General features: G+C 33.4%; 5 protein-coding genes across 10 annotated transcripts in view; 2 read left to right on the forward strand and 3 right to left on the reverse strand.

The window, feature by feature from the left end:
* The window catches only part of LOC111388762 (beta-glucosidase BoGH3B-like), a 14,213-nt gene extending 9,096 nt beyond the window's left edge, over positions 1 to 5,117 (forward strand). The window contains exon 12 of the mRNA XM_023013558.1: positions 4,937 to 5,117. The gene's annotated coding sequence lies outside the window, so the exon portion shown is untranslated. The remainder of the gene's footprint in view (positions 1 to 4,936) is intronic.
* LOC111388763 (cold shock domain-containing protein 3-like) lies at positions 7 to 4,672 on the reverse strand. 3 transcript variants are annotated; one of them, XM_023013559.1, is made up of 8 exons: positions 4,182 to 4,667; positions 3,948 to 4,001; positions 3,408 to 3,527; positions 3,143 to 3,298; positions 1,911 to 2,072; positions 1,639 to 1,755; positions 810 to 908; positions 7 to 686 (listed from the first exon to the last, which is right to left on the reverse strand). In XM_023013559.1, the coding sequence occupies exons 1-8, from the start codon at positions 4,479 to 4,481 to the stop codon at positions 249 to 251; spliced, it is 1,446 nt and encodes a 481-aa protein (XP_022869327.1). In that variant the 5' UTR covers positions 4,482 to 4,667; the 3' UTR covers positions 7 to 248. The 3 variants fall into 3 exon arrangements, with proteins under 3 accessions (XP_022869327.1, XP_022869329.1, XP_022869330.1); XM_023013562.1 differs by having other exon boundaries at positions 528 to 686; positions 800 to 908; positions 4,182 to 4,672; XM_023013561.1 differs by lacking the exon at positions 3,948 to 4,001 and having other exon boundaries at positions 4,182 to 4,666.
* Positions 5,118 to 5,716: 599 nt separating the features above from the next.
* Positions 5,717 to 8,713, reverse strand: LOC111388742. Its single transcript, XM_023013529.1, has 3 exons — positions 8,288 to 8,713; positions 7,964 to 8,082; positions 5,717 to 5,871 (listed from the first exon to the last, which is right to left on the reverse strand). The coding sequence occupies exons 1-3, from the start codon at positions 8,557 to 8,559 to the stop codon at positions 5,717 to 5,719; spliced, it is 546 nt and encodes a 181-aa protein (XP_022869297.1). The 5' UTR covers positions 8,560 to 8,713.
* A 363-nt stretch (positions 8,714 to 9,076) lies between these two features.
* LOC111388749 (zinc finger CCHC domain-containing protein 7-like) lies at positions 9,077 to 13,861 on the reverse strand. 4 transcript variants are annotated; one of them, XM_023013537.1, is made up of 8 exons: positions 13,377 to 13,860; positions 13,143 to 13,196; positions 12,603 to 12,722; positions 12,338 to 12,493; positions 11,106 to 11,267; positions 10,834 to 10,950; positions 10,048 to 10,103; positions 9,077 to 9,881 (listed from the first exon to the last, which is right to left on the reverse strand). In XM_023013537.1, exons 1-8 carry the CDS (start codon positions 13,674 to 13,676, stop codon positions 9,437 to 9,439), a joined length of 1,410 nt encoding a protein of 469 aa, XP_022869305.1. In that variant the 5' UTR covers positions 13,677 to 13,860; the 3' UTR covers positions 9,077 to 9,436. The 4 variants fall into 4 exon arrangements, with proteins under 4 accessions (XP_022869305.1, XP_022869304.1, XP_022869306.1 ...); XM_023013536.1 differs by having other exon boundaries at positions 10,005 to 10,103; positions 13,377 to 13,857; XM_023013539.1 differs by having other exon boundaries at positions 9,723 to 9,881; positions 9,995 to 10,103; positions 13,377 to 13,861.
* A 6,703-nt stretch (positions 13,862 to 20,564) lies between these two features.
* On the forward strand, positions 20,565 to 22,284 carry LOC111388774. Its single transcript, XM_023013575.1, has 2 exons — positions 20,565 to 20,935; positions 21,749 to 22,284. The coding sequence occupies exons 1-2, from the start codon at positions 20,630 to 20,632 to the stop codon at positions 21,830 to 21,832; spliced, it is 390 nt and encodes a 129-aa protein (XP_022869343.1). The 5' UTR covers positions 20,565 to 20,629; the 3' UTR covers positions 21,833 to 22,284.
* The last annotated feature ends 6 nt before the right edge of the window (positions 22,285 to 22,290 follow it).

The following is a 22,290-nucleotide window of genomic DNA, read 5'->3' on the forward strand; positions in this document are numbered from 1 at the left end:
GGAAAATAATTGAGGGAAGAATATAAGGCCAATGTTGAGTTAGGTTTATATTTAAGTTGAGAAATTTCCTTGATATCCAATTGAAGCACAGGCCGAGTTTGACGTTTTGACTTTCTATTTAGCCACCTAAAGAATCCATAGGATATGATCTCCCAGAAGGCAAAGAATAGTTGCATAGTCTTCTCCAGATAGATGTCCAGACGCAGCAAATGCCTAGGCAACCAGCATAAGGAAAACACACTTACCCATCACCAACCATAATCTCTTCTCGTCCCATCATAACTGTTGTTGCCAAAACGTGAGCCAGAAAACCTCGGCTGCTGATAAAACTTGGCTGACCCATTTGAGGCTGAATTACTAAAATGAAGCTTACGGGGCTTTTTTGAAGAATGAGAACTTGAAGCACTATCACCAGTTGAATTAAATTTTTTTGCTCTTTTGCTACTTGGTGTTGCAGGAGATCTCCAATTATTGTCTTCAAATCTATTGCTATGATAATCTCCAGGATCTTCAGTGATCCAACCACCTCTGTGTTTTGCTCTTGAAGCTGATGTGTATCCTCCATATTGAGTTCTTTTATAACTCTTGCCAAGATCAAGAGGCGCGGAATTATGTTCCTTGTGATCTTTATTTTTCTTGGAAGGTTTCTGCTTGGGGGTTGATAATTCACGATTTCTCTTGACAGCCTACGAGTGAATAAATAAAGATAAGGTTCTCGGTCAGAGATACGAATACAGATGTAGTTCAGAGTTTGTGAATTAAAAAGACACAATTAAGAGCCAAGGATCATGAAATGCACAATGTGGAACCTTGAAGGTGCATTCACGAGCAAAATGCCCCACTTCCCCACACCTGTAGCAGGAATTACTTGATCCAGTAGTTGTATCCCCACGGGACCCTGTACAAGCCTGCATAAATAAGAAAAAATAGTAATTGATCAAGCCAAAAAAGATGCAAGAAACCTCCCAAATCAAATAGCAAAACGCTAATATTGCAAATATAATGCTTCCTTGAGTTCAGTGCGTTGTTAAACTCGTAGTAGTCCTCCCACTTGTTGAGATTCTGACTTGGTACATCAAACGACAAACATTGTCCACTCATGCAAAGATACCATCTCGTATGAATAAGTGGAAAATGTTCAACATGCCCAATGTAACGATATGCATATCAACGAGGAGGATAACTACTCAGCTCGAACCAAGGAATGAAGCTAAACATGATTATTTGAAGCATCTTTTAGCCAATTCTCAAACCAATCACCCAGCCCCCAGCTACAATCCTCCCCTCAAAAGAACTCAAGTCATTAAGAAGACTACCACAGCTGATTGAAGAGATCGTGAATTGTCCACAAGAAAATAGGGGAAGATGTCTTGAGATCCTACTCTAAACTGACAACGTACAGAAAGTGGTAGAAATGCATGACTTGATATTTTAGTGACTGGCTACTGACAGAACATATCAAACAAGAACATAAAAGTTTACAACAGTTTCAGCATACAACTAATTCTACGAGGACACTACAGTAAATGATTAACTGTTTAAAACATTGTATACAACATTAAATTGGTCCTAAACATTTTGTCTTCCAAATAATTTGATGAACTTGCTAACAAAACCAATAACATCTTGTAGACTCACCAAACCAGTATGGCCCAAGAGACCACATCGATAACAGGAGAGCTCTCTTGGTGTGGGATCAGTATAGTTTACACAACACAGATGACCAAACTTTTGGCAAATGTAACACTGCATTTCCTGCAAGGATCAACGGGAATGCTAAAAATTAATCATTATATGCTAGTACAATCAAATCAAGGAGCAGACCCATATGCATTCAGCAACATGTCATATACTTGAGACCATTAAAAAAAAACACGACTAATACAAACACAAACAGAAGAGTCATGAACCTTGAGGTCATCATGAGAATAGTCGTTCCTGCATGCAAACATATCATGTCCAGACTCTCCACATTTTAAACATATCTTAGAACTTCGTGGCTCCACTCTGCTTTTCTCAGGGCAATCTTTTGCACGATGACCCTGTTGTTTGCAGATGAAGCAATCTTGTCCCTGTTTAAGTAAACAAGACAGAACACAATAATTAAAATCTAGAGGAAGCCTTGTACGATAGAAAAAATAAAATACCAGCGAACTAGACCAAATCAAAAGCATAAGATATTCATGCTCTGTAAATACTGTTTAATCCTTTACAAGATCATTTATAAATGAGTTCGCACATGAACAGTGGTATCAATGGGTGTATACGTACAATAAGACTATTTCAAAAAAAATAGTAAAGTGCTTGGCAGAATTATATGGACATCTTCCATCAGTCTGCTGCAAATACAATGTAATGAATTTCCCTGCACCATGTTCGCAGAACTTTTGGAAATGTCCTCTCAATCATTTGTCAAACGGGTTTTAGTTTGGGAAAACTCTGCCACATTGAAAACCACTATTGACAGTTTCAAAATTATCCGGTAAAAGAGACTTCACATCTACACCTCTCTGTTGATTTTGGGCATCTGTGTCCAGACAGCAGCTTTCATAAGTAACTAAATGTTTCATTTTCGGAAATAGCATCTAATATATAAAGCTATCATGTGTCAACAGATTTTTCAGGCACTACACGATAAGGATATCATCTGCAGGCAATATTTATAGATAAAAAACACAATCGTCTACAGACAATAAAAAAATGTGAAAGTCTTCCCCACATTCCACATAGCCCCTGGAGTCAGAGGATTAGATGTGAAGAGCGGTAAACACGAAGAAATCAGTCTTCCTGACGTGCATACCAGTTACATGCTTGCTCCCTTCTCAAAGTTTTACCTTTACATGATGCCAAGATATTTCAATTTTATTCAATAAAAATGGGGGTGGATGAGAAAACCACTACCACCTAGCAAGCATTCTAGTACAGATATATTACTTTGAACCAAATATCTATACAAAATTTAGATATCCTTTTTGCCCATACGAACCAGCACAAGAAAAGCATATGCATTTTAAATTTATGTCACTCCAGATAAAGTAAATTACAGTGTGTTGGAATTTAAAATAAGTTGTAAGAAGAATCATTAAGTGACAGAAAGCAAATCTGTAAAATCTGTCAGCTAATAAATCATCTGGCCACACACCTTGGAACATTGCTTGGCATTATGTTCTAAACTCCCACAAACAAAGCAAGGCTTCTTGCGCTTTGCTGAAGTACAGTTGACAATGGTATGACCCTCTTCACCACAATTATAGCATGTTCCCCAACTGTCCTGAGGATCAAAGTACCTAGGCCCCCGCTGAGGTCACGACAATGCATAATAAACAGATACACCGAACTAAGCCTTTTTGAATGGAATGTTTGGATATCTTAAAAACAACACTTTTAAACAAATCACTTCAACTCACGAGAAGCTTCCTGAGGACAGCATTATCTGGCATCTCAACAGGATTCACTTCAACTGCTTTATAAGCAATCTCAGTAGCTTTGTAAGTCTCAGACTTCTCCTCATCCTTTGCATTTTCCTCCTAAAACAGTCAAAGAGAGTGAAAGAACCATGAGAAAAGATAATAGCTCAGAGCACCTGCTAAATAAAATAAAATAAAAAAGTTTGCAATTTTAAAGCATTATATAATTCAATAGGAAAGAAAAGAAACATAATAATGAAAACACATATTGACAATGGAATATTATGAACAAAGAAGTATGTTCCCATTCAAGAAACTTCTCCAGGAATAAGTAAATGTGAAGTTGCTTTATCATTAATAAATGGAAAATTTATTTTGATCCCATGTATATAATTAACATATTGCTTAAGTTAAACGTTGAACTGTGCATTCCATTCTACTGCTATCCCATAAACATTCAAAAAATAAAAATAAAATCAGCTAATCATTGTTAGGGAAAAAGCAATGCAGTAGCATATAAAACACTATGATTCAAACTACCAGGAACAATTCGCCGCAAAAGTTTTTGAAACCCGCATCTAATTCACCTGAATCCTGAATAAAAAGTAGAAACCCATAAATTATAAATTGAAATAAATTACTCATTAATGCATTAATCAATTTCTTCTGTCTATTAGCTGATAACTCGCCAATTAAATCACCAAGTTAAAAATCTAATTTTTCGAAAAACAGATTTTGTTTATCCTGCTAAATCAATCATAACTCAATACTTACAGCATCTTCTGGAGGGGCTTCCGTTTCCTTGCTCTTCTTTTTCTTCTCCTTTTTTTCCTTTTTCTTTTTCTTGTCCTTTAAATTCGTAACAATGTCGGAAACCCCGTCTTTTTGGGGATCTCCATTACATGCTCGTAGCATGGCTCTTTGAACGATTTTCAAACTGAGGTCTACATTTGCCTCTTCATCGTCGTCAGTACTCGCTTCTTTGATTGGAGTTTTCACCATTCCTTCTTCTTCCTCGGAAGACGAAACTTCTTCTGCTCTTGATTCTTTCACCACCACCTCTTCCTTGCCCATCGCAATCTTTAATGCATTTTTCCTAGAATTACAGTAAGGTGGATTAGATAAATTTACGTATAGTGGGAGGAATATTCGAAGATCTAAACCCTAATCCTGATTCCTAATTTTCTATTTAAGTTTTGGGGAGAGGTTATACTCCGGGGACTAGGGCTTCAAATTTGGAGTTTGGTCTTTATTGGAATTGCTGATTTGGTCTGTTACCGTGTTGCAGTTGGGTTCGATTAAGTCCGTATGGCCCGCAATGCAAATTTGTTGAATTTTTATAAAGGGAAAATTACACAACTACTGTACTATAACAATTACAGGATCCGTTTGATTGTAAAGATAAAATTTAGATTAAAAAAAATGAATTTTAGGGAATTAAATTGCCTAAAAATTGTTTTACTGAGAATTATCAATTATTGTGTTTAATTGGTATAATTTTTGACATGAAAAGATTGTCAAATAGTAATTTCATTTATTGTTCATGAGATGAAACTCTGTTACTATCCTACAGAAAGCATTTAACGGCATTTTCTAGTTCATGTAGCCTCACCAAATGTGAAAATCTAAAGATTGTTTTGGGCAACTGGTTAAAAACTTGTGTTAACAACAAAACAAATTTGACAATTATTGTATCTTAAGTTCAATTGTGTTTAGTCTTTTCTTTGTTTTATGGTCTTATGGATTAGGATTTTTTATTTTAATAAGTATGCATAATGTCTTATATAAAAGCTACAAGTCATACTATAGTAATGCTATTTAGTACAAGTGGTGCTTAGCACTAATTTAGGTAGTATTGAGATCCATTGCAACAGAAAATTGATCTATTTCCGTCATGAACAATTTTATTCAGCTAAGCACCAATCTATGTAGTGGCGAGATCACTACCACATTATGAATAATATGACAATGACATCATTATCACACATATTAAGGCTGAATAGCATTGTTTTTTCAACTTTGTATCCATGTTCCATAATTGGCACATTTATCTTGTCGATTCTATTTCAAAACTCTTTAGCTTCAACAAAGAAATCATCATCGATTTCTCTTGTAAACACTCCCATAATTCGTTCATGTGCAATATTAACTAGAGAGCCTAGTCCGTGACATCAATACCCAACAACAAAATACAAACAAATCATCAAAAAACATATTTGATATCTTTCCACTAACAAAAGCAAGTAATTTGTGTACTATTTTCAATTGAATTAGGTGCCCCTAACAACATGATTTTCCTTTAATGGAGCCTAAGCCGGAGGGGGCTGTCTTGCACAACAACATTTTCCTATAGATCTTGGAACTGGTTCATTACAGTAACCCCAATGCCCCAACTGCATTTTTAGACATTCCAGCTTGCACTTATGATTACCTCCTCGCCCCGTGCACTGCCCGAAACAGAGTTCTGTCAAATCAAAAATACAATTATTATCATTTTTTAAAATTATTGAGGGAAATTAAGAAAAAAACAAAATGTTGGTGCGACCCTGACCCTCTTAACTGGGTGTTGGAACACTTGAGCGAAGGCTACAAGGGGAACACATATGAGGACAAAAAGAACTAGAATTTTGTTCATAACCATTTTCGTATTTAATTAACAACGAATATACTTGTTAGTATAGTGATGTGTTCACCCTTTCGTGGTTATATAAGTGTTACACAATGAATATTTTCATATATGGGAAATTGCATATATTGCGATAATTTATGAAAATTGCATATTCCTTGCTGTCATAATCTGTAATATAGCCAAAATTTTGTTTTTGATCTTGAGAAGTTATGGAATTTCATTCACTAGATTATTATAACTAGTGAGATTGTCAATAATTGCTTCATGATTATGGAAATCAGTTCGAACATTGAACCAGAAAAGATAAAATATCACGTTTAGATTGGTTCTATCCTTTTGTCCAATCCTAGTTAAAAATAATCTTTAAAAAAAAAATTACTTCAACATGCATTTTTATTGAATCCACGAACAATGACGTTTTTCAATAGTTTCCAAAGGTCGAGGATGAATTGCGGCAAAAAAAAGGGTAGGGATGTGTATGCTATTTTTTTAAAAGAATGAGGATGAGTAGTGCTACTTATGCTAAAATCTAAATTAATGCTATGTAACACTGTGTGTGTTATTTGACATCAATGTGGTAATTTGTATAATTTATAAAATAAACAGAATAAAAATAAATCATCAGAAAACAAATTTGAAATCTTCTGACTAACGAAAGATTATCGAACAATATACAAAGTAAGTTGTGTACTCTATATTCAATTCAATTAAGTGCCACCAACAACATGATTTTCCTTGAATAGAGCCTGAGTCAGAGCCAAAGCCAAAGCCAAATCACAATTATATCAATATACAAATACAAATGTTATCATTTTTAAAAGTCAAGAAAATTGGTGCAACCCGCTTGCTTACCTGGTTCTTGGGCGAACGCTACGGGGGGGACACTGATGAGAACGAAAAGAACAATAAATTTGTAGATATCCATTTTTGTATGTAATATAATTGTAGCTTGCTTTAGCGAGTATTTATACGTAGAAAACGTATAATTCAAAATGAAATCCCCTATAATTTTTGAAAATATTTTAAGATTTCCAAAATTTAGTTTCTTGATTTTCTGTAAATTTATGGAATCTCACTTACTTGATTGCTATATTATGATAAGTGGTGAGATTCTCAATAATTGCTTTCATGAATTCTCAATAATGTTCATTCTTGAAATCTTATTGTCAATAATTTCGATTCAACTTTTTTCCTTTTTTGTGTATGAATAGATAATGTTGGCACCCAAAAGGAGACTTCTTTAGTCTTTAGTTTCAAAGAGTAACGATATCTTTCTTTGTGTTTTAATTAACTTCGACTTGCTTTTAAATTATTTATTTCTCAAAATAAAAATTTCTAAAATACATTTTTTTAACACATTCAAACGGGTTAGGACGTTGTGAAATCTTTAAAAATGCTTTCGAGTTGTTACTAAAATTTAATATGTTGCACTTCATCACTTACTCATCATGTTAAATTTCAGTGACCACTCAGAAGTATTTTGAAGTCCAGTGAGTAAAGTGTGACAGAGGTACAAGTTTAGTGATTAATAAAACATTTAACTCCTATATACTCAGTTGTGTTCTATTTTACCCACTTCTTATATTTTCATTTTCCCTTTTTCTTTTTCAGAATTTCCATTTTAGTGATTTCAAAATCAATATGTATTTTGACACGTTAATAATCTCTTCCACTTTGTAATAAATAGAAATTGAATATCAATGTGCCTATTAAAGGCGAAGAGGAGCATTATGACATGGGAGGGCCGGGGGAGAGGGGGGGGGGGTTGTATGCCAAACTTTCACTAAATCGATCTCCAAGATGTATTTCTTTCGGCCACTATATGAATGCTTCAAAATGCAATCGAATAATGACCTTAAATTGTTGAAGTGAGAATGTGTTATGCTTTCTCCATGCTATAATAAAATGTTATAATATTCATGTATACCGATCAAAATACTAAGCATCTTCAAGGTGGATACTCTCTTGAAATATTTTCCATCAATGAGGTAAGTACCAATGCTAAGACGAACTGCCCACACATCCTTAGGTTTTCTTGAGACAATCCTGCTAAAAAATAAATAATAAATAATGATGATGATGATGATGATGATGATGAAATTCAAAGCTCAAAATAATTCCACACAATTCTTAGGAATACGCATGTATAGCTCGTTTGGTAAGATAAATTATAGAAAAAGCACTTAAAAAGATGTACGAATGATCCATTTTTTTCACAACTAATGTATATAAACACGTAAATTGATTATACCTTCCTACGTCGCCTGGTTTAACCAAGCCAGCATTAATGCGTAGACAAGGAACAGAGGCTGCAGTTTTGAGCATTTGGGGAGCCTCAGTTACAATAATGGGAGACCCAATTTCAAGTTTCGAGCCTTTGTTTGTAGTCAATTTTGCCTCTTCATTCGATTCACACTTTGTTACCACAAACTGGCTCCTATGGCTGCATGCTGATGAGTTGTTTGGAATTGGCCTTGAATATGCATAATTGGGGATGGAGGAAATATTGAATTTGAATGCCATGGACTAGAGTAGAGGAAACGGAGATGAAAATAAAAGAGACTAGCGTATTTCTTTGCTGTTTTGCTATCTCTATTATGTGGCAAAGAATTGTTCCACCTCTTTCTTGTCCTTACATTAAGGTTCCTGTCAAACTTCCGAAAAATCCAAAAGTTATTTCTAAAACTAGAAACTACTTTCAAACATTTCCGAATAATTTTCTGAAAGTTCTTTGTCGAGCTATATCAACCGTTAGACAGAATTCTTCTACAAGAAACGGAAACAAAAATAAGAACCTACCAAACAAGCACCAAAGCAAGATTCTTCGAGTTCAAATTACTGAATTATCTACTATTCAGATCCTTAAAATACTCAATCGTCTAAATCAATTTACAAGTTTCATCATGCCAATCAAAATGACAAACTTTTGCTAATTCATTTTATTCATGGCTACTTATAAGCCAATATAGTGGAAATGTGGAATGCTTCACAATGAAATATAAATTATAAAAATGGATATTAATATCCAAGGAGGCAGGAATATGGGAAAAAGTTGAATAAATATTATAGAAATCTGTTAAAACGACATTACAGTTACAGCCGTGTTGGCGGGAAAAAAAAAGGCTCATTGCAGGGAGAAATATTATACAATAAAACACGGGAAAATAATTGAGGGAAGAATATAAGGCCAATGTTGAGTTAGGTTTATATTTAAGTTGAGAAATTTCCTTGATATCCAATTGAAGCACAGGCCGAGTTTGACGTTTTGACTTTCTATTTAGCCACCTAAAGAATCCATAGGATATGATCTCCCAGAAGGCAAAGAATAGTTGCATAGTCTTCTCCAGATATATGTCCAGACGCAGCAAATGCCTAGACAACCAGCATAAGGAAAACACACTTACCCATCACCAACCATAATCTCTTCTCGTCCCATCATAACTGTTGTTGCCAAAACGTGAGCCAGAAAACCTCGGCTGCTGATAAAACTTGGCTGACCCATTTGAGGCTGAATTACTAAAATGAAGCTTACGGGGCTTTTTTGAAGAATGAGAACTTGAAGCACTATCACCAGTTGAATTAAATTTTTTTGCTCTTTTGCTACTTGGTGTTGCAGGAGATCTCCAATTATTGTCTTCAAATCTATTGCTATGATAATCTCCAGGATCTTCAGTGATCCAACCACCTCTGTGTTTTGCTCTTGAAGCTGATGTGTATCCTCCATATTGAGTTCTTTTATAACTCTTGCCAAGATCAAGAGGCGCGGAATTATGTTCCTTGTGATCTTTATTTTTCTTGGAAGGTTTCTGCTTGGGGGTTGATAATTCACGATTTCTCTTGACAGCCTACGAGTGAATAAATAAAGATAAGGTTCTCGGTCAGAGATACGAATACAGATGTAGTTCAGAGTTTGTGAATTAAAAAGACACAATTAAGAGCCAAGGATCATGAAATGCACAATGTGGAACCTTGAAGGTGCATTCACGAGCAGAATGCCCCACTTCCCCACACCTGTAGCAGGAATTACTTGATCCAGTAGTTGTATCCCCACGGGACCCTGTACAAGCCTGCATAAATAAGAAAAAATAGTAATTGATCAAGCCAAAAAAGATGCAAGAAACCTCCCAAATCAAATAGCAAAACGCTAATATTGCAAATATACTGCTTCCTTGAGTTCAGTGCGTTGTTAAACTCGTAGTAGTCCTCCCACTTGTTGAGATTCTGACTTGGTACATCAAACGACAAACATTGTCCACTCATGCAAAGATACCATCTCGTATGAATAAGTGGAACATGTTCAACATGCCCAATGTAACGATATGCATATCAACGAGGAGGATAACTACTCAGCTCGAACCAAGGAATGAAGCTAAACATGATTATTTGAAGCATCTTTTAGCCAATTCTCAAACCAATCACCCAGCCCCCAGCTACAATCCTCCCCTCAAAAGAACTCAAGTCATTAAGAAGACTACCACAGCTGATTGAAGAGATCGTGAATTGTCCACAAGAAAATAGGGGAAGATGTCTTGAGATCCTACTCTAAACTGACAACGTACAGAAAGTGGTAGAAATGCATGACTTGATATTTTAGTGACTGGCTACTGACAGAACATATCAAACAAGAACATAAAAGTTTACAACAGTTTCAGCATACAACTAATTCTACGAGGACACTACAGTAAATGATTAACTGTTTAAAACATTGTATACAACATTAAATTGGTCCTAAACATTTTGTCTTCCAAATAATTTGATGAACTTGCTAACAAAACCAATAACATCTTGTAGACTCACCAAACCAGTATGGCCCAAGAGACCACATCGATAACAGGAGAGCTCTCTTGGTGTGGGATCAGTATAGTTTACACAACACAGATGACCAAACTTTTGGCAAATGTAACACTGCATTTCCTGCAAGGATCAACGGGAATGCTAAAAATTAATCATTATATGCTAGTACAATCAAATCAAGGAGCAGACCCATATGCATTCAGCAACATGTCATATACTTGAGACCATTAAAAAAAAACACGACTGATACAAACACAAACAGAAGAGTCATGAACCTTGAGGTCATCATGAGAATAGTCGTTCCTGCATGCAAACATATCATGTCCAGACTCTCCACATTTTAAACATATCTTAGAACTTCGTGGCTCCACTCTGCTTTTCTCAGGGCAATCTTTTGCACGATGACCCTGTTGTTTGCAGATGAAGCAATCTTGTCCCTGTTTAAGTAAACAAGACAGAACACAATAATTAAAATCTAGAGGAAGCCTTGTACGATAGAAAAAATAAAATACCAGCGAACTAGACCAAATCAAAAGCATAAGATATTCATGCTCTGTAAATACTGTTTAATCCTTTACAAGATCATTTATAAATGAGTTCGCACATGAACAGTGGTATCAATGGGTGTATACGTACAATAAGACTATTTCAAAAAAAATAGTAAAGTGCTTGGCAGAATTATATGGACATCTTCCATCAGTCTGCTGCAAATACAATGTAATGAATTTCCCTGCACCATGTTCGCAGAACTTTTGGAAATGTCCTCTCAATCATTTGTCAAACGGGTTTTAGTTTGGGAAAACTCTGCCACATTGAAAACCACTATTGACAGTTTCAAAATTATCCGGTAAAAGAGACTTCACATCTACACCTCTCTGTTGATTTTGGGCATCTGTGTCCAGACAGCAGCTTTCATAAGTAACTAAATGTTTCATTTTCGGAAATAGCATCTAATATATAAAGCTATCATGTGTCAACAGATTTTTCAGGCACTACACGATAAGGATATCATCTGCAGGCAATATTTATAGATAAAAAACACAATCGTCTACAGACAATAAAAAAATGTGAAAGTCTTCCCCACATTCCACATAGCCCCTGGAGTCAGAGGATTAGATGTGAAGAGCGGTAAACACGAAGAAATCAGTCTTCCTGACGTGCATACCAGTTACATGCTTGCTCCCTTCTCAAAGTTTTACCTTTACATGATGCCAAGATATTTCAATTTTATTCAATAAAAATGGGGGTGGATGAGAAAACCACTACCACCTAGCAAGCATTCTAGTACAGATATATTACTTTGAACCAAATATCTATACAAAATTTAGATATCCTTTTTGCCCATACGAACCAGCACAAGAAAAGCATATGCACTTTAAATTTATGTCACTCCAGATAAAGTAAATTACAGTGTGTTGGAATTTAAAATAAGTTGTAAGAAGAATCGTTAAGTGACAGAAAGCAAATCTGTAAAATCTGTCAGCTAATAAATCATCTGGCCACACACCTTGGAACATTGCTTGGCATTATGTTCTAAACTCCCACAAACAAAGCAAGGCTTCTTGCGCTTTGCTGAAGTACAGTTGACAATGGTATGACCCTCTTCACCACAATTATAGCATGTTCCCCAACTGTCCGGAGGATCAAAGTACCTAGGCCCCCGCTGAGGTCACGACAATGCATAATAAACAGATACACCGAACTAAGCCTTTTTGAATGGAATGTTTGGATATCTTAAAAACAACACTTTTAAACAAATCACTTCAACTCACGAGAAGCTTCCTGAGGACAGCATTATCTGGCATCTCAACAGGATTCACTTCAACTGCTTTATAAGCAATCTCAGTAGCTTTGTAAGTCTCAGACTTCTCTTCATCCTTTGCATTTTCCTCCTAAAACAGTCAAAGAGAGTGAAAGAACCATGAGAAAAGATAATAGCTCAGAGCACCTGCTAAATAAAATAAAATAAAAAAGTTTGCAATTTTAAAGCATTATATAATTCAATAGGAAAGAAAAGAAACATAATAATGAAAACACATATTGACAATGGAATATTATGAACAAAGAAGTATGTTCCCATTCAAGAAACTTCTCCAGGAATAAGTAAATGTGAAGTTGCTTTATCATTAATAAATGGAAAATTTATTTTGATCCCATGTATATAATTAACATATTGCTTAAGTTAAACGTTGAACTGTGCATTCCATTCTACTGCTATCCCATAAACATTCAAAAAATAAAAATAAAATCAGCTAATCATTGTTAGGGAAAAAGCAATGCAGTAGCATATAAAACACTATGATTCAAACTACCAGGAACAATTCGCCGCAAAAGTTTTTGAAACCCGCATCTAATTCACCTGAATCCTGAATAAAAAGTAGAAACCCATAAATTATAAATTGAAATAAATTACTCATTAATGCATTAATCAATTTCTTCTGTCTATTAGCTGATAACTCGCCAATTAAATCACCAAGTTAAAAATCTAATTTTTCGAAAAACAGATTTTGTTTATCCTGCTAAATCAATCATAACTCAATACTTACAGCATCTTCTGGAGGGGCTTCCGTTTCCTTGCTCTTCTTTTTCTTCTCCTTTTTTTCCTTTTTCTTTTTCTTGTCCTTTAAATTCGTAACAATGTCGGAAACCCCGTCTTTTTGGGGATCTCCATTACATGCTCGTAGCATGGCTCTTTGAACGATTTTCAAACTGAGGTCTACACTTGCCTCTTCATCGTCGTCAGTACTCGCTTCTTTGATTGGAGTTTTCACCATTCCTTCTTCTTCCTCGGAAGACGAAACTTCTTCTGCTCTTGATTCTTTCACCACCACCTCTTCCTTGCCCATCTCAATCTTTAATGCATTTTTCCTAGAATTACAGTAAGGTGGATTAGATAAATTTACGTATAGTGAGAGGAATATTCGAAGATCTAAACCCTAATCCTAATTCCTAATTTTCTATTTAAGTTTTGGGGAGAGGTTATACTCCGGGGACTAGGGCTTCAAATTTGGAGTTTGGTCTTTATTGGAATTGCTGATTTGGTCTGTTACCGTGTTGCAGTTGGGTTCGATTAAGTCCGTATGGCCCGCAATGCAAATTTGTTGAATTTTTATAAAGGGAAAATTACACAACTACTGTACTATAACAATTACAGGATCCGTTTGATTGTAAAGATAAAATTTAGATTGAAAAAAATGAATTTTAGGGAATTAAATTGCCTAAAAATTGTTTTACTGAGAATTATCAATTATTGTGTTTAACTGGTATAATTTTTGACATGAAAATGTTAAAATAAAAGTATTTTTTTGTATTCGATTGATTTTATTTTATATGAAATTTGTCGATTAAAAGAATATAATTTATTGGCATTGAGTATGTAATTTGTTTCCATTGTCAAAAACAAAATCAAAAAAATAAAATCAAGAAAATCATCTATATTTTAATGTTCGTTTGACTTTGTTTTACATAAAAATTGTCGATTAAAGAGAAAAAAATTTTACAATTAGGAATAAAATTTATTTTCATAAAAAAAATAATAATAATAAGGAGGCTTGCAGCCTAGAAAATGAATTCTCACCAATTTTCCTCAATTTGGTGGAAAATGGCTTAGGTGGCATCAAAGTGGGAAAATGAATTTCTTAGAAAAAAACCTATCAAACATCCATTTTTGGTTTAGGGTAGAAATCAAATTTCATTTTTCATGGAATTCATGCCTATCAAACATGGCCTAAAAAATCTAACAAACTTGCTAAAATATTTCTAAATTCAAGTGTTAAATCAAATTTTAAAAATTAATAAATAATATAATAAAATTAAATTAATCCATTTACCCGTTCCATCCACACCCTCAAATCCTAAACAAAATTTCACTTCTTTCTCACACTCTATCACAACGCCTTCCCCCTCTCTCTCTCACAACCATCTAAAAGGAGGGGAACAATTGCGGTGATAACATTACTATGGTAGCGTGAGGGATGCAGTTGCGTGGCGCTCACGCCGCTGACCATGGTGGCCGCTTTGTACTGCTGCAGCTCTGTTGCGGCACCGGTGTTCGCGAAAATAGCATGGATTTTCGATTTGGGTACCATTTTGGGAGATTTTGGGTAGACCTTTTCGTGATGGATCTAATGTCGGAACAATGTTTTGAAAAGTTTTCAGTAGTTATGTGAAACACTCGATTAGTTCATATGGGGAAATTTGGGTTTATTTCTTATTTACCTTTGTTTTCTTTTCATCATGTTAGCTGTGGTGTCGAGGTTTATCAATGCTATGCGGTGGTGGCGATGCTGGTGAGGTGATTGGTTTGTTGGTGTAGGTGGTTGCACGATAATTCTTACAGTACAAAAATTCTAGCCAAAGCATAGTAGAATTTTGGTTTGTCTTTTTTATTCATGTTTGTTACCAGGGAATTGGAATGGAGCTTGTGCTCACACCGTTTATATATAATATTTTAGATGAATGATAGAAGTGACTTTTTATTTGACAGTATAGTGAACCTCTCAAATAATGTCGTTTTAGCACCAAGTATATAAGAAATGATGGAGGCTTGGAAGTAAGTTATAAAGAATGTAGTCTAGTCATCTACAGTTACAATAAAGACAAATTAGGCAGAATAGGTCACAGTTAACACAGACTTGATCATAGAAAATTACAATTAACACATATTTAATCATAGGGGTTCATAGTTAACATATAAATTGTCACGAATTTTTAAATGTAAGCATGTTATGTTACAAACCTTAATCGTTGATAGATGTCTTTGATTACGCATGTTATTGTTAACACGGATTTGGTTATATACAGTCACAGTTAGGACAAACATGATCACAAATAGTCATAATGAATACAAAGCTAGTCACAAATTGTCACAATAACACAAGTTTGATCACAAACAATAACGTCTTACACAGATATAGTCACACACCATAACGATTCACACATACCCGATCACAAATAGTCATGGTTAAACAAAACCTGACTATATCAACATAAAACACACAGTTAGTAGATCATAAGTTATTTCTCATTCATAATTTATCAAATTAATTAAATAGATAAATAAATAAATTAACATCACAACATCATATAGTTTATGGTCACAGTTACGTACTAGTAAAAAATATAGAACGTCAAAGTCAAAAATTTTATACGTTGCGACTTATTTATCGGTCACAATTTATCAAATTGATTGGTCATAACTTATTTCTTAGTCACCATCACAAATTTTATAGATCACAACTTATTTCTAAATTATTTTTCAAACTAGTTTATCACTACTTATTTTTAAATCACGAATTAGTTGATCAACAAATCAAAAAAATTTAAACCACAATTTATTTCATGGTCACAAATTATCAAATTAATTGTGTGACCAAATTAATGTTAATTGTGATTATTTGTGACCTTTTTATGTGTTAACTGTGACTCTTTATGGCAATTTTTTGTTGTTTGTGACTAACTGTTACCACGTCTAATTTTGTTGTAAATATTTGTGACTTGTAATGCATTAGTTGTGACTATGTCTATATTAACACTATTTTGTGATCTAATATGTGAATAATGACTTCATGTGACCAATTTTTTTTTTTTTTTTTTAACTTTGACTACTTGTAATGTTTTACGTGTTAACTATGACTCTCTGACCAAAATTTGTAAAAGCAACAGTTGTAGGTGAAAGTTTACATGTCCCTAATCATAACTTTTATTCTCAGCGTCAGATTCTAATCACAAAGAGTTGAACCATTTCCCATCCAACAGTTACAAGTGAAAAAGATGCGTGCATCGTTTACATAGTAACACTCCCCTCCATTTTGCCGAACCCAAATAAAAATCCACAAAATAGAATTTCAAAACAACTACACAATCTGTTCCCTTTTCTTTGTCTTCTCCGCCAACATATCAACAATCAACCGTCGCTCCATGGCAACGTCGCCTCGCACATTTCTTGAAATCCATTGCTTATAAACATTTATATCAATGATCAGCCGTCCCTTCTCTTTGTCTTCTCCATCGACTTTTCTTACTTTATTGCCTAATAATGTTTAAATTCCTCATATTAAATTCAAAAAAAAAAAAATGAAACAAGCAAAGGAAAGAGATATAATATATTCACCAATTATAACAAAAATAAGATCAACATTGAAAATAACAATAATAATAATAATAATGATGCTATCATAAAACTATTTTTGTGTGTGTTTCGGAAAGAGAGATAGAATAAAGGTAAGTATAAATCTCGAGAAAGTGGGCTAGGGGGAAATCAGTGGAGAGATGAGAGAAAACTTGGTCCATGTGCTTGGAGTCCTTTCACCGTGACGTCCAAAAGTGTAGAATGATCGGAGAGCACTTCCCAGTGGTTCGATTAAGCTTAGCCTTCGATTTTACCTCTTCAATGCTCTTTCTCAATCACCTGCCATTTTTTCTATGAGATTCTATTCATTGGCGGACCTATGCATGGTCCTGGTGGGTCAAGTGACCCACCAACTTTCCAGATTTTATTTTTTTTTAAATTTTTAGAACCAAAAATCAGATTTGGGCATTAATGGTAGTTGGACTTTTTTATTAGAATGAAGTTACAGCAATAACTGAACAACTGAGAGAGTGAGACTTAAGATTATTTTGTCATTTGCGATATTTAATTTGAAAATTCTCTAAAAATTGTTATTCATTATTTATGTGAAATTATTTGGAATTCTTTGAGAATTAATATTTATTATAAATATGAGATTTGTGAATCTATGTTAATGATCACCTGTACGTGTTCATTTAGTATACATAATTTTTTAGTAACTTTTTAATAATTTTGATCGTGCCCTACTAATTTCAAATATCTGCGTCCGCCACTGATTCTATTAGCTTTTGCTACTCCAAGTGAAAGATTAGAGCAAGAGGAGAATTTATTCAAGAGGAAATTTGGCAATAGGATTATAACATAAAACTAGAGGAGAGAAAAATATTGAATTGAGTGGGTGGTTGTGTTCGGCGGGGTGGATATATAAAACGTTTTCTATTATAATCATGTATTAATTAATTTAATAATTTCTATTTATTGCTAGATTTATGAAATGAAAATTAACTCTCCTTATTTTTTGAAAACTAGTTTTTAAAGGTATGTTTCTAAGTAATTTTCCTTTTATAAATTTTAATTATTGACAACAATGTTCAGTATAAAATAAATAATTTACTTACATTAAATTCTGACCAATAACCAACTTGAGTGTGTCAATCTAGCTTACATGCTAGAAAACAGTAGATACTTAAATTTGGTTCTTCTCGGCTTTTTTGAGAGGGATGCCTCATGTTCAAGTTGTTAACTTATGTACTATTCAGAGTTTGAGCTCATTATATTCTTCACGAATTTATATCAAATCTCCAAAATTCGAACTCATATGACCTTTCTCTTAACTCGTCCAATTAGTACCAAAATTCAACTTCAATTTCCCTTAAGGAAAAGATCATGGGTTAAGATGGGCTACATAAGAGACATAAGAGAACGACTGGGCATGAGATTATGGTCATTAAAAAAAAAACACATTTTTTTTTTTGTAATAACTGGATTTCTGTGTCCAAATCGTTAACTTACGTACTGTCTGCTCTAGGAAGAAATACTTAATGATGCTCCGATTTAGTAGGGATGCTTAAAATTCGTTTTTTTTCAAATTTATTTTTAATTACACATTTTTTCAATAAAATAATCTTATGTGAACTCAAAACTTTATCCTATTTTTAATCATATATTCTTCAAAAATATCATTTTTCACAAAATTATTTTCAAAAAATCTATTTACTCTCATTTGGTCAAATCTAAGTTATTTTCTTGATCCCATTTCAATGGGCGAATAATTTGTTTTGAGGATTTGATAAGTTTCAAATGAATTAAATAAATAAATTTTGGGATAAAAATTTAAGAGAAAAAATTATACTCTCAAAACTCAACTTCTATGATTCAATTTTTTTGTGATGATGAAATGCAAAAAAATTAGTAACCTTTTTATACTGCATTCGATATATTGAATTTAAACACCCGTTAAAATTTTTAGATACATAACTAGAAATAAATTCATCATTAATAACTCTAAATTCATAGAGATCAAGATTCATTAAGTCAATATTCATTTGGTACATAAGAATTAACTGCTAACACGTGAATTTAAACACCCTTTAAAATTCATAGATATACGAATAGAAATAAATTCATCTATAATAACTCTAAATTCATGTAAAATAAGATTCATTGAGTCTAGATTAATATTAATATTAATTAATTGAGAATTAATAACACGAAATTTTATAGTATTTATTACATATTGAAAAACGAAAGTGAGGTATTATTGAAATAATTGAACTGTAAAAGGGTTAAAATTGTCCAAAAAATGATTATCACGTTATGTGATATTTATTTAGTGCTTGTTTGGTAGGAATTTTAAGAATTAATTTTTTGACCGTTAGAGATAAAGTGGATCCTACCCGTGAGATAAGAATTCAAGAATGACGATTAAAACACTGAAATAACGGTCAAAAAATTGATTTTAATTGACTTAAAATTGAAACCAAACAAGAACTTAATATATATTATATTATTGGTGTTAAAATATTGGTAGGTGGCATTAACGTAACATCAATGATTTACTTAATCCCCGTTTGGTCTACATTAAATTAAATTTCATTTTTCTCTATTATTTTCAATCACACAATATTTCATAAAAATAATATTGCACGTAAATCGAAATTTTTTCTTCTTTTTTAACCATTTATTTTTCAAAAAATATCATTCCACCCATTTTAGGGTTTATTCAGTAGTGATTTTGAGAATTGAATTTTTGATCTTTAGAAAGAAAAGTGGACCATATATGTAAGAGAAGAAATAAAAAAATAATGGCTGAATTAGTGAAATAACAATAAAAAAACTGATTTTTTGGGGAGAAAAATCAATATCAAACATTCACTTAATTTGAAAAAAAGGGAGCCAAATAGGGCTTTAATTACACCTTTCATTAAGTTTATCACATGACGTCATCTAAGCCGGTGTTATAACACTATTGGCTCTTTGAGTCTCATTTTATTGTAAAAATACATTTTGAAATAATAGATTAATAGAGAATGCGTGGTTAGAAAATAAGGAAAATTTTTGGGTTTGAGTATAATAATATTTTATTGAAAATTGCGTGATTAAAAAAAAAATAGAGAAAAGTGTATTTTGAAAATAATAGAATCAAGGCTTATTCTCTAAATTAAGGGTCCATTTTATGTGTATATTTTAAAAATATTTTATTAAGAGAAAAATGATTTTAGTAAAAGTGATTTTCTGAATTATATATAATTAAAAAGTTGAAAAAAATTATTTTATTAAGATAACCTGTAGTTGAAAATGAAGCTAACATTTGAGCTCTATTTTACCTAAAACTCATTTTTAACCCCACATCTGTCTTTAAAATAATTTTACATGTAAATTGAAAATTTTTCTTATTTTTTAACTATACATTCGCTAAAAAAAATCATTATTGCAAGATCTATTTTTCCTGGAAAATGTGGCTTCAAAAGGCCTTAAAGAAAAATGAGTTTCATAGAGAAGAATTTATAACGATTTTAATTTATAAATAGATAGAAATTAATATTGAATGAGAAAATAATGTCCGTGGGTACATCACAACGCATGATTAAAAAAAATTATTTATAAATAATTTGTAAATTTAGGAGTTTTCCCCGAATTTTTATTATAGTTGATAAAAAAAAATGGGAAAGGAAAATACTCACTGCAGCCCACACAAAAGGCCAGAGCTCCACTCGTTTCAATATCTCCATGGCAGCAACACCACTACCACGACTTTTTCACTCATCTTCTTCTACTATTGTTCGTTCTTTTCTCTCTTATTCGTTTCATTCTCACTGCACTCTTCCTGTATCTATAAGTGCAGAGATCCCGTCGGCCACCTCCATTTGTCTTTCTTCCAAACTTTTGTTGCAAGGATTTATTCAGCCCATTAGCGCAAAGAGTCCAATTTTGCTATTCACAGGCTCTGAATTGCCCGCTGTTGACACTCAGACTTTCTTGGTTACTGTCAGTGTGTTGGGTGCCATTGCTCTCTCCCTTTTTCTTGGTCTCAAGGTGACCCAATTCTTGCATAACCTTAGGAATATGAATCATGTTCTGGGCTCTGCTTATTTTGAGTGTACTAATACTTCCTTTCGTAGAAATTGACCTGTTGTGATAATTGTAGTCTTGTTAATTTGAATAGTACTGGTTAAGAAAGACTGAAACTTCTATCCACGATAGTGTAAGAGAAATTCTCTAAAAGTTCTTTTAGAATTTTGTTGCGAAGTAATAATTTTAGCTCCAGGGAAGAAATAAAAGGTGGATTATGTTGGGTACGACGTGCTTGACCAGAATAGACGATGCAATATTATTTTGAGTGTACTAATACTTCCTTTCGTAGAAATTGACCTGTTGTGATAATTGTAGTCTTGTTAATTTGAATAGTACTGGTTAAGAAAGACTGAAACTTCTATCCACGATAGTGTAAGAGAAATTCTCTAAAAGTTCTTTTAGAATTTTGTTGCGAAGTAATAATTTTAGCTCCAGGGAAGAAATAAAAGGTGGATTATGTTGGGTACGACGTGCTTGACCAGAATAGACGATGCAATAAACTAGATTTTAGTTTCGTTTGAGTACTACCCAATCCACAATAACATTGCTAAAATGTTAACCACAACAACAGATGAAGCCCTATTTCCAATAAATTTTGAACTTGATTACATTCTTCTTCCTCATTTCTGGCATAAATTTAGCTCACACTGCACATTATTATATTCAATCTTTAGAGTAAAAATTCAATCTGTCACTAGGTAAAGCAAGTGTACGCAAGTGCTTTAAGCTGTGTTTATATCATTATTTTATGTTGCCACGTTTAATTTTTTGTAGGGAGATCCTGTTGCTTGTGAGAGGTGCGCTGGAAATGGTACTTCATGTCATTTTTTGAGTGTGTTCGTTGAATTGTGTTTTTAATGGTTATACGATCAATAATGTGTTCATATGGTTATCTTTTGTTATTTTAGATTCCCTAAAATAGTTGAAGTGCCTGTGATGCTTAAAATATACGGTTTTCACCTCTATGCAATTAGTATTTGGCTGATGGCTATGGAATATTGCATTTTCCAAACATAGCCAAGTCAAGATCTTATTGCCAAATAATTACATCTTTGAAGTCTTTCACAATATGGAAATCTATACCAGCTAAAGAGAAAAGGCTTGTCCAATAAAGATTTACATATCTGTCTTCTTGTGTGGAATTGTTGGTGTGCTGTACACTCAAGCTTGAACAATGCACAAAGGGGATAGACAACAATCTATCACTTGCAGGCTTCATTTGCTTTCAGCATCAAGGGGTAGATAAAATCATGCAAAGAGTCCCACAAACTGATGGGATCACAAATGGAAACTGCTTACCTTCTACTTTAATTAAA

This window comes from Olea europaea, unplaced genomic scaffold (assembly GCF_002742605.1).
Source record: "Olea europaea var. sylvestris unplaced genomic scaffold, O_europaea_v1 scaffold528, whole genome shotgun sequence".
Classification (NCBI taxonomy): Eukaryota; Viridiplantae; Streptophyta; class Magnoliopsida; order Lamiales; family Oleaceae; genus Olea; species Olea europaea.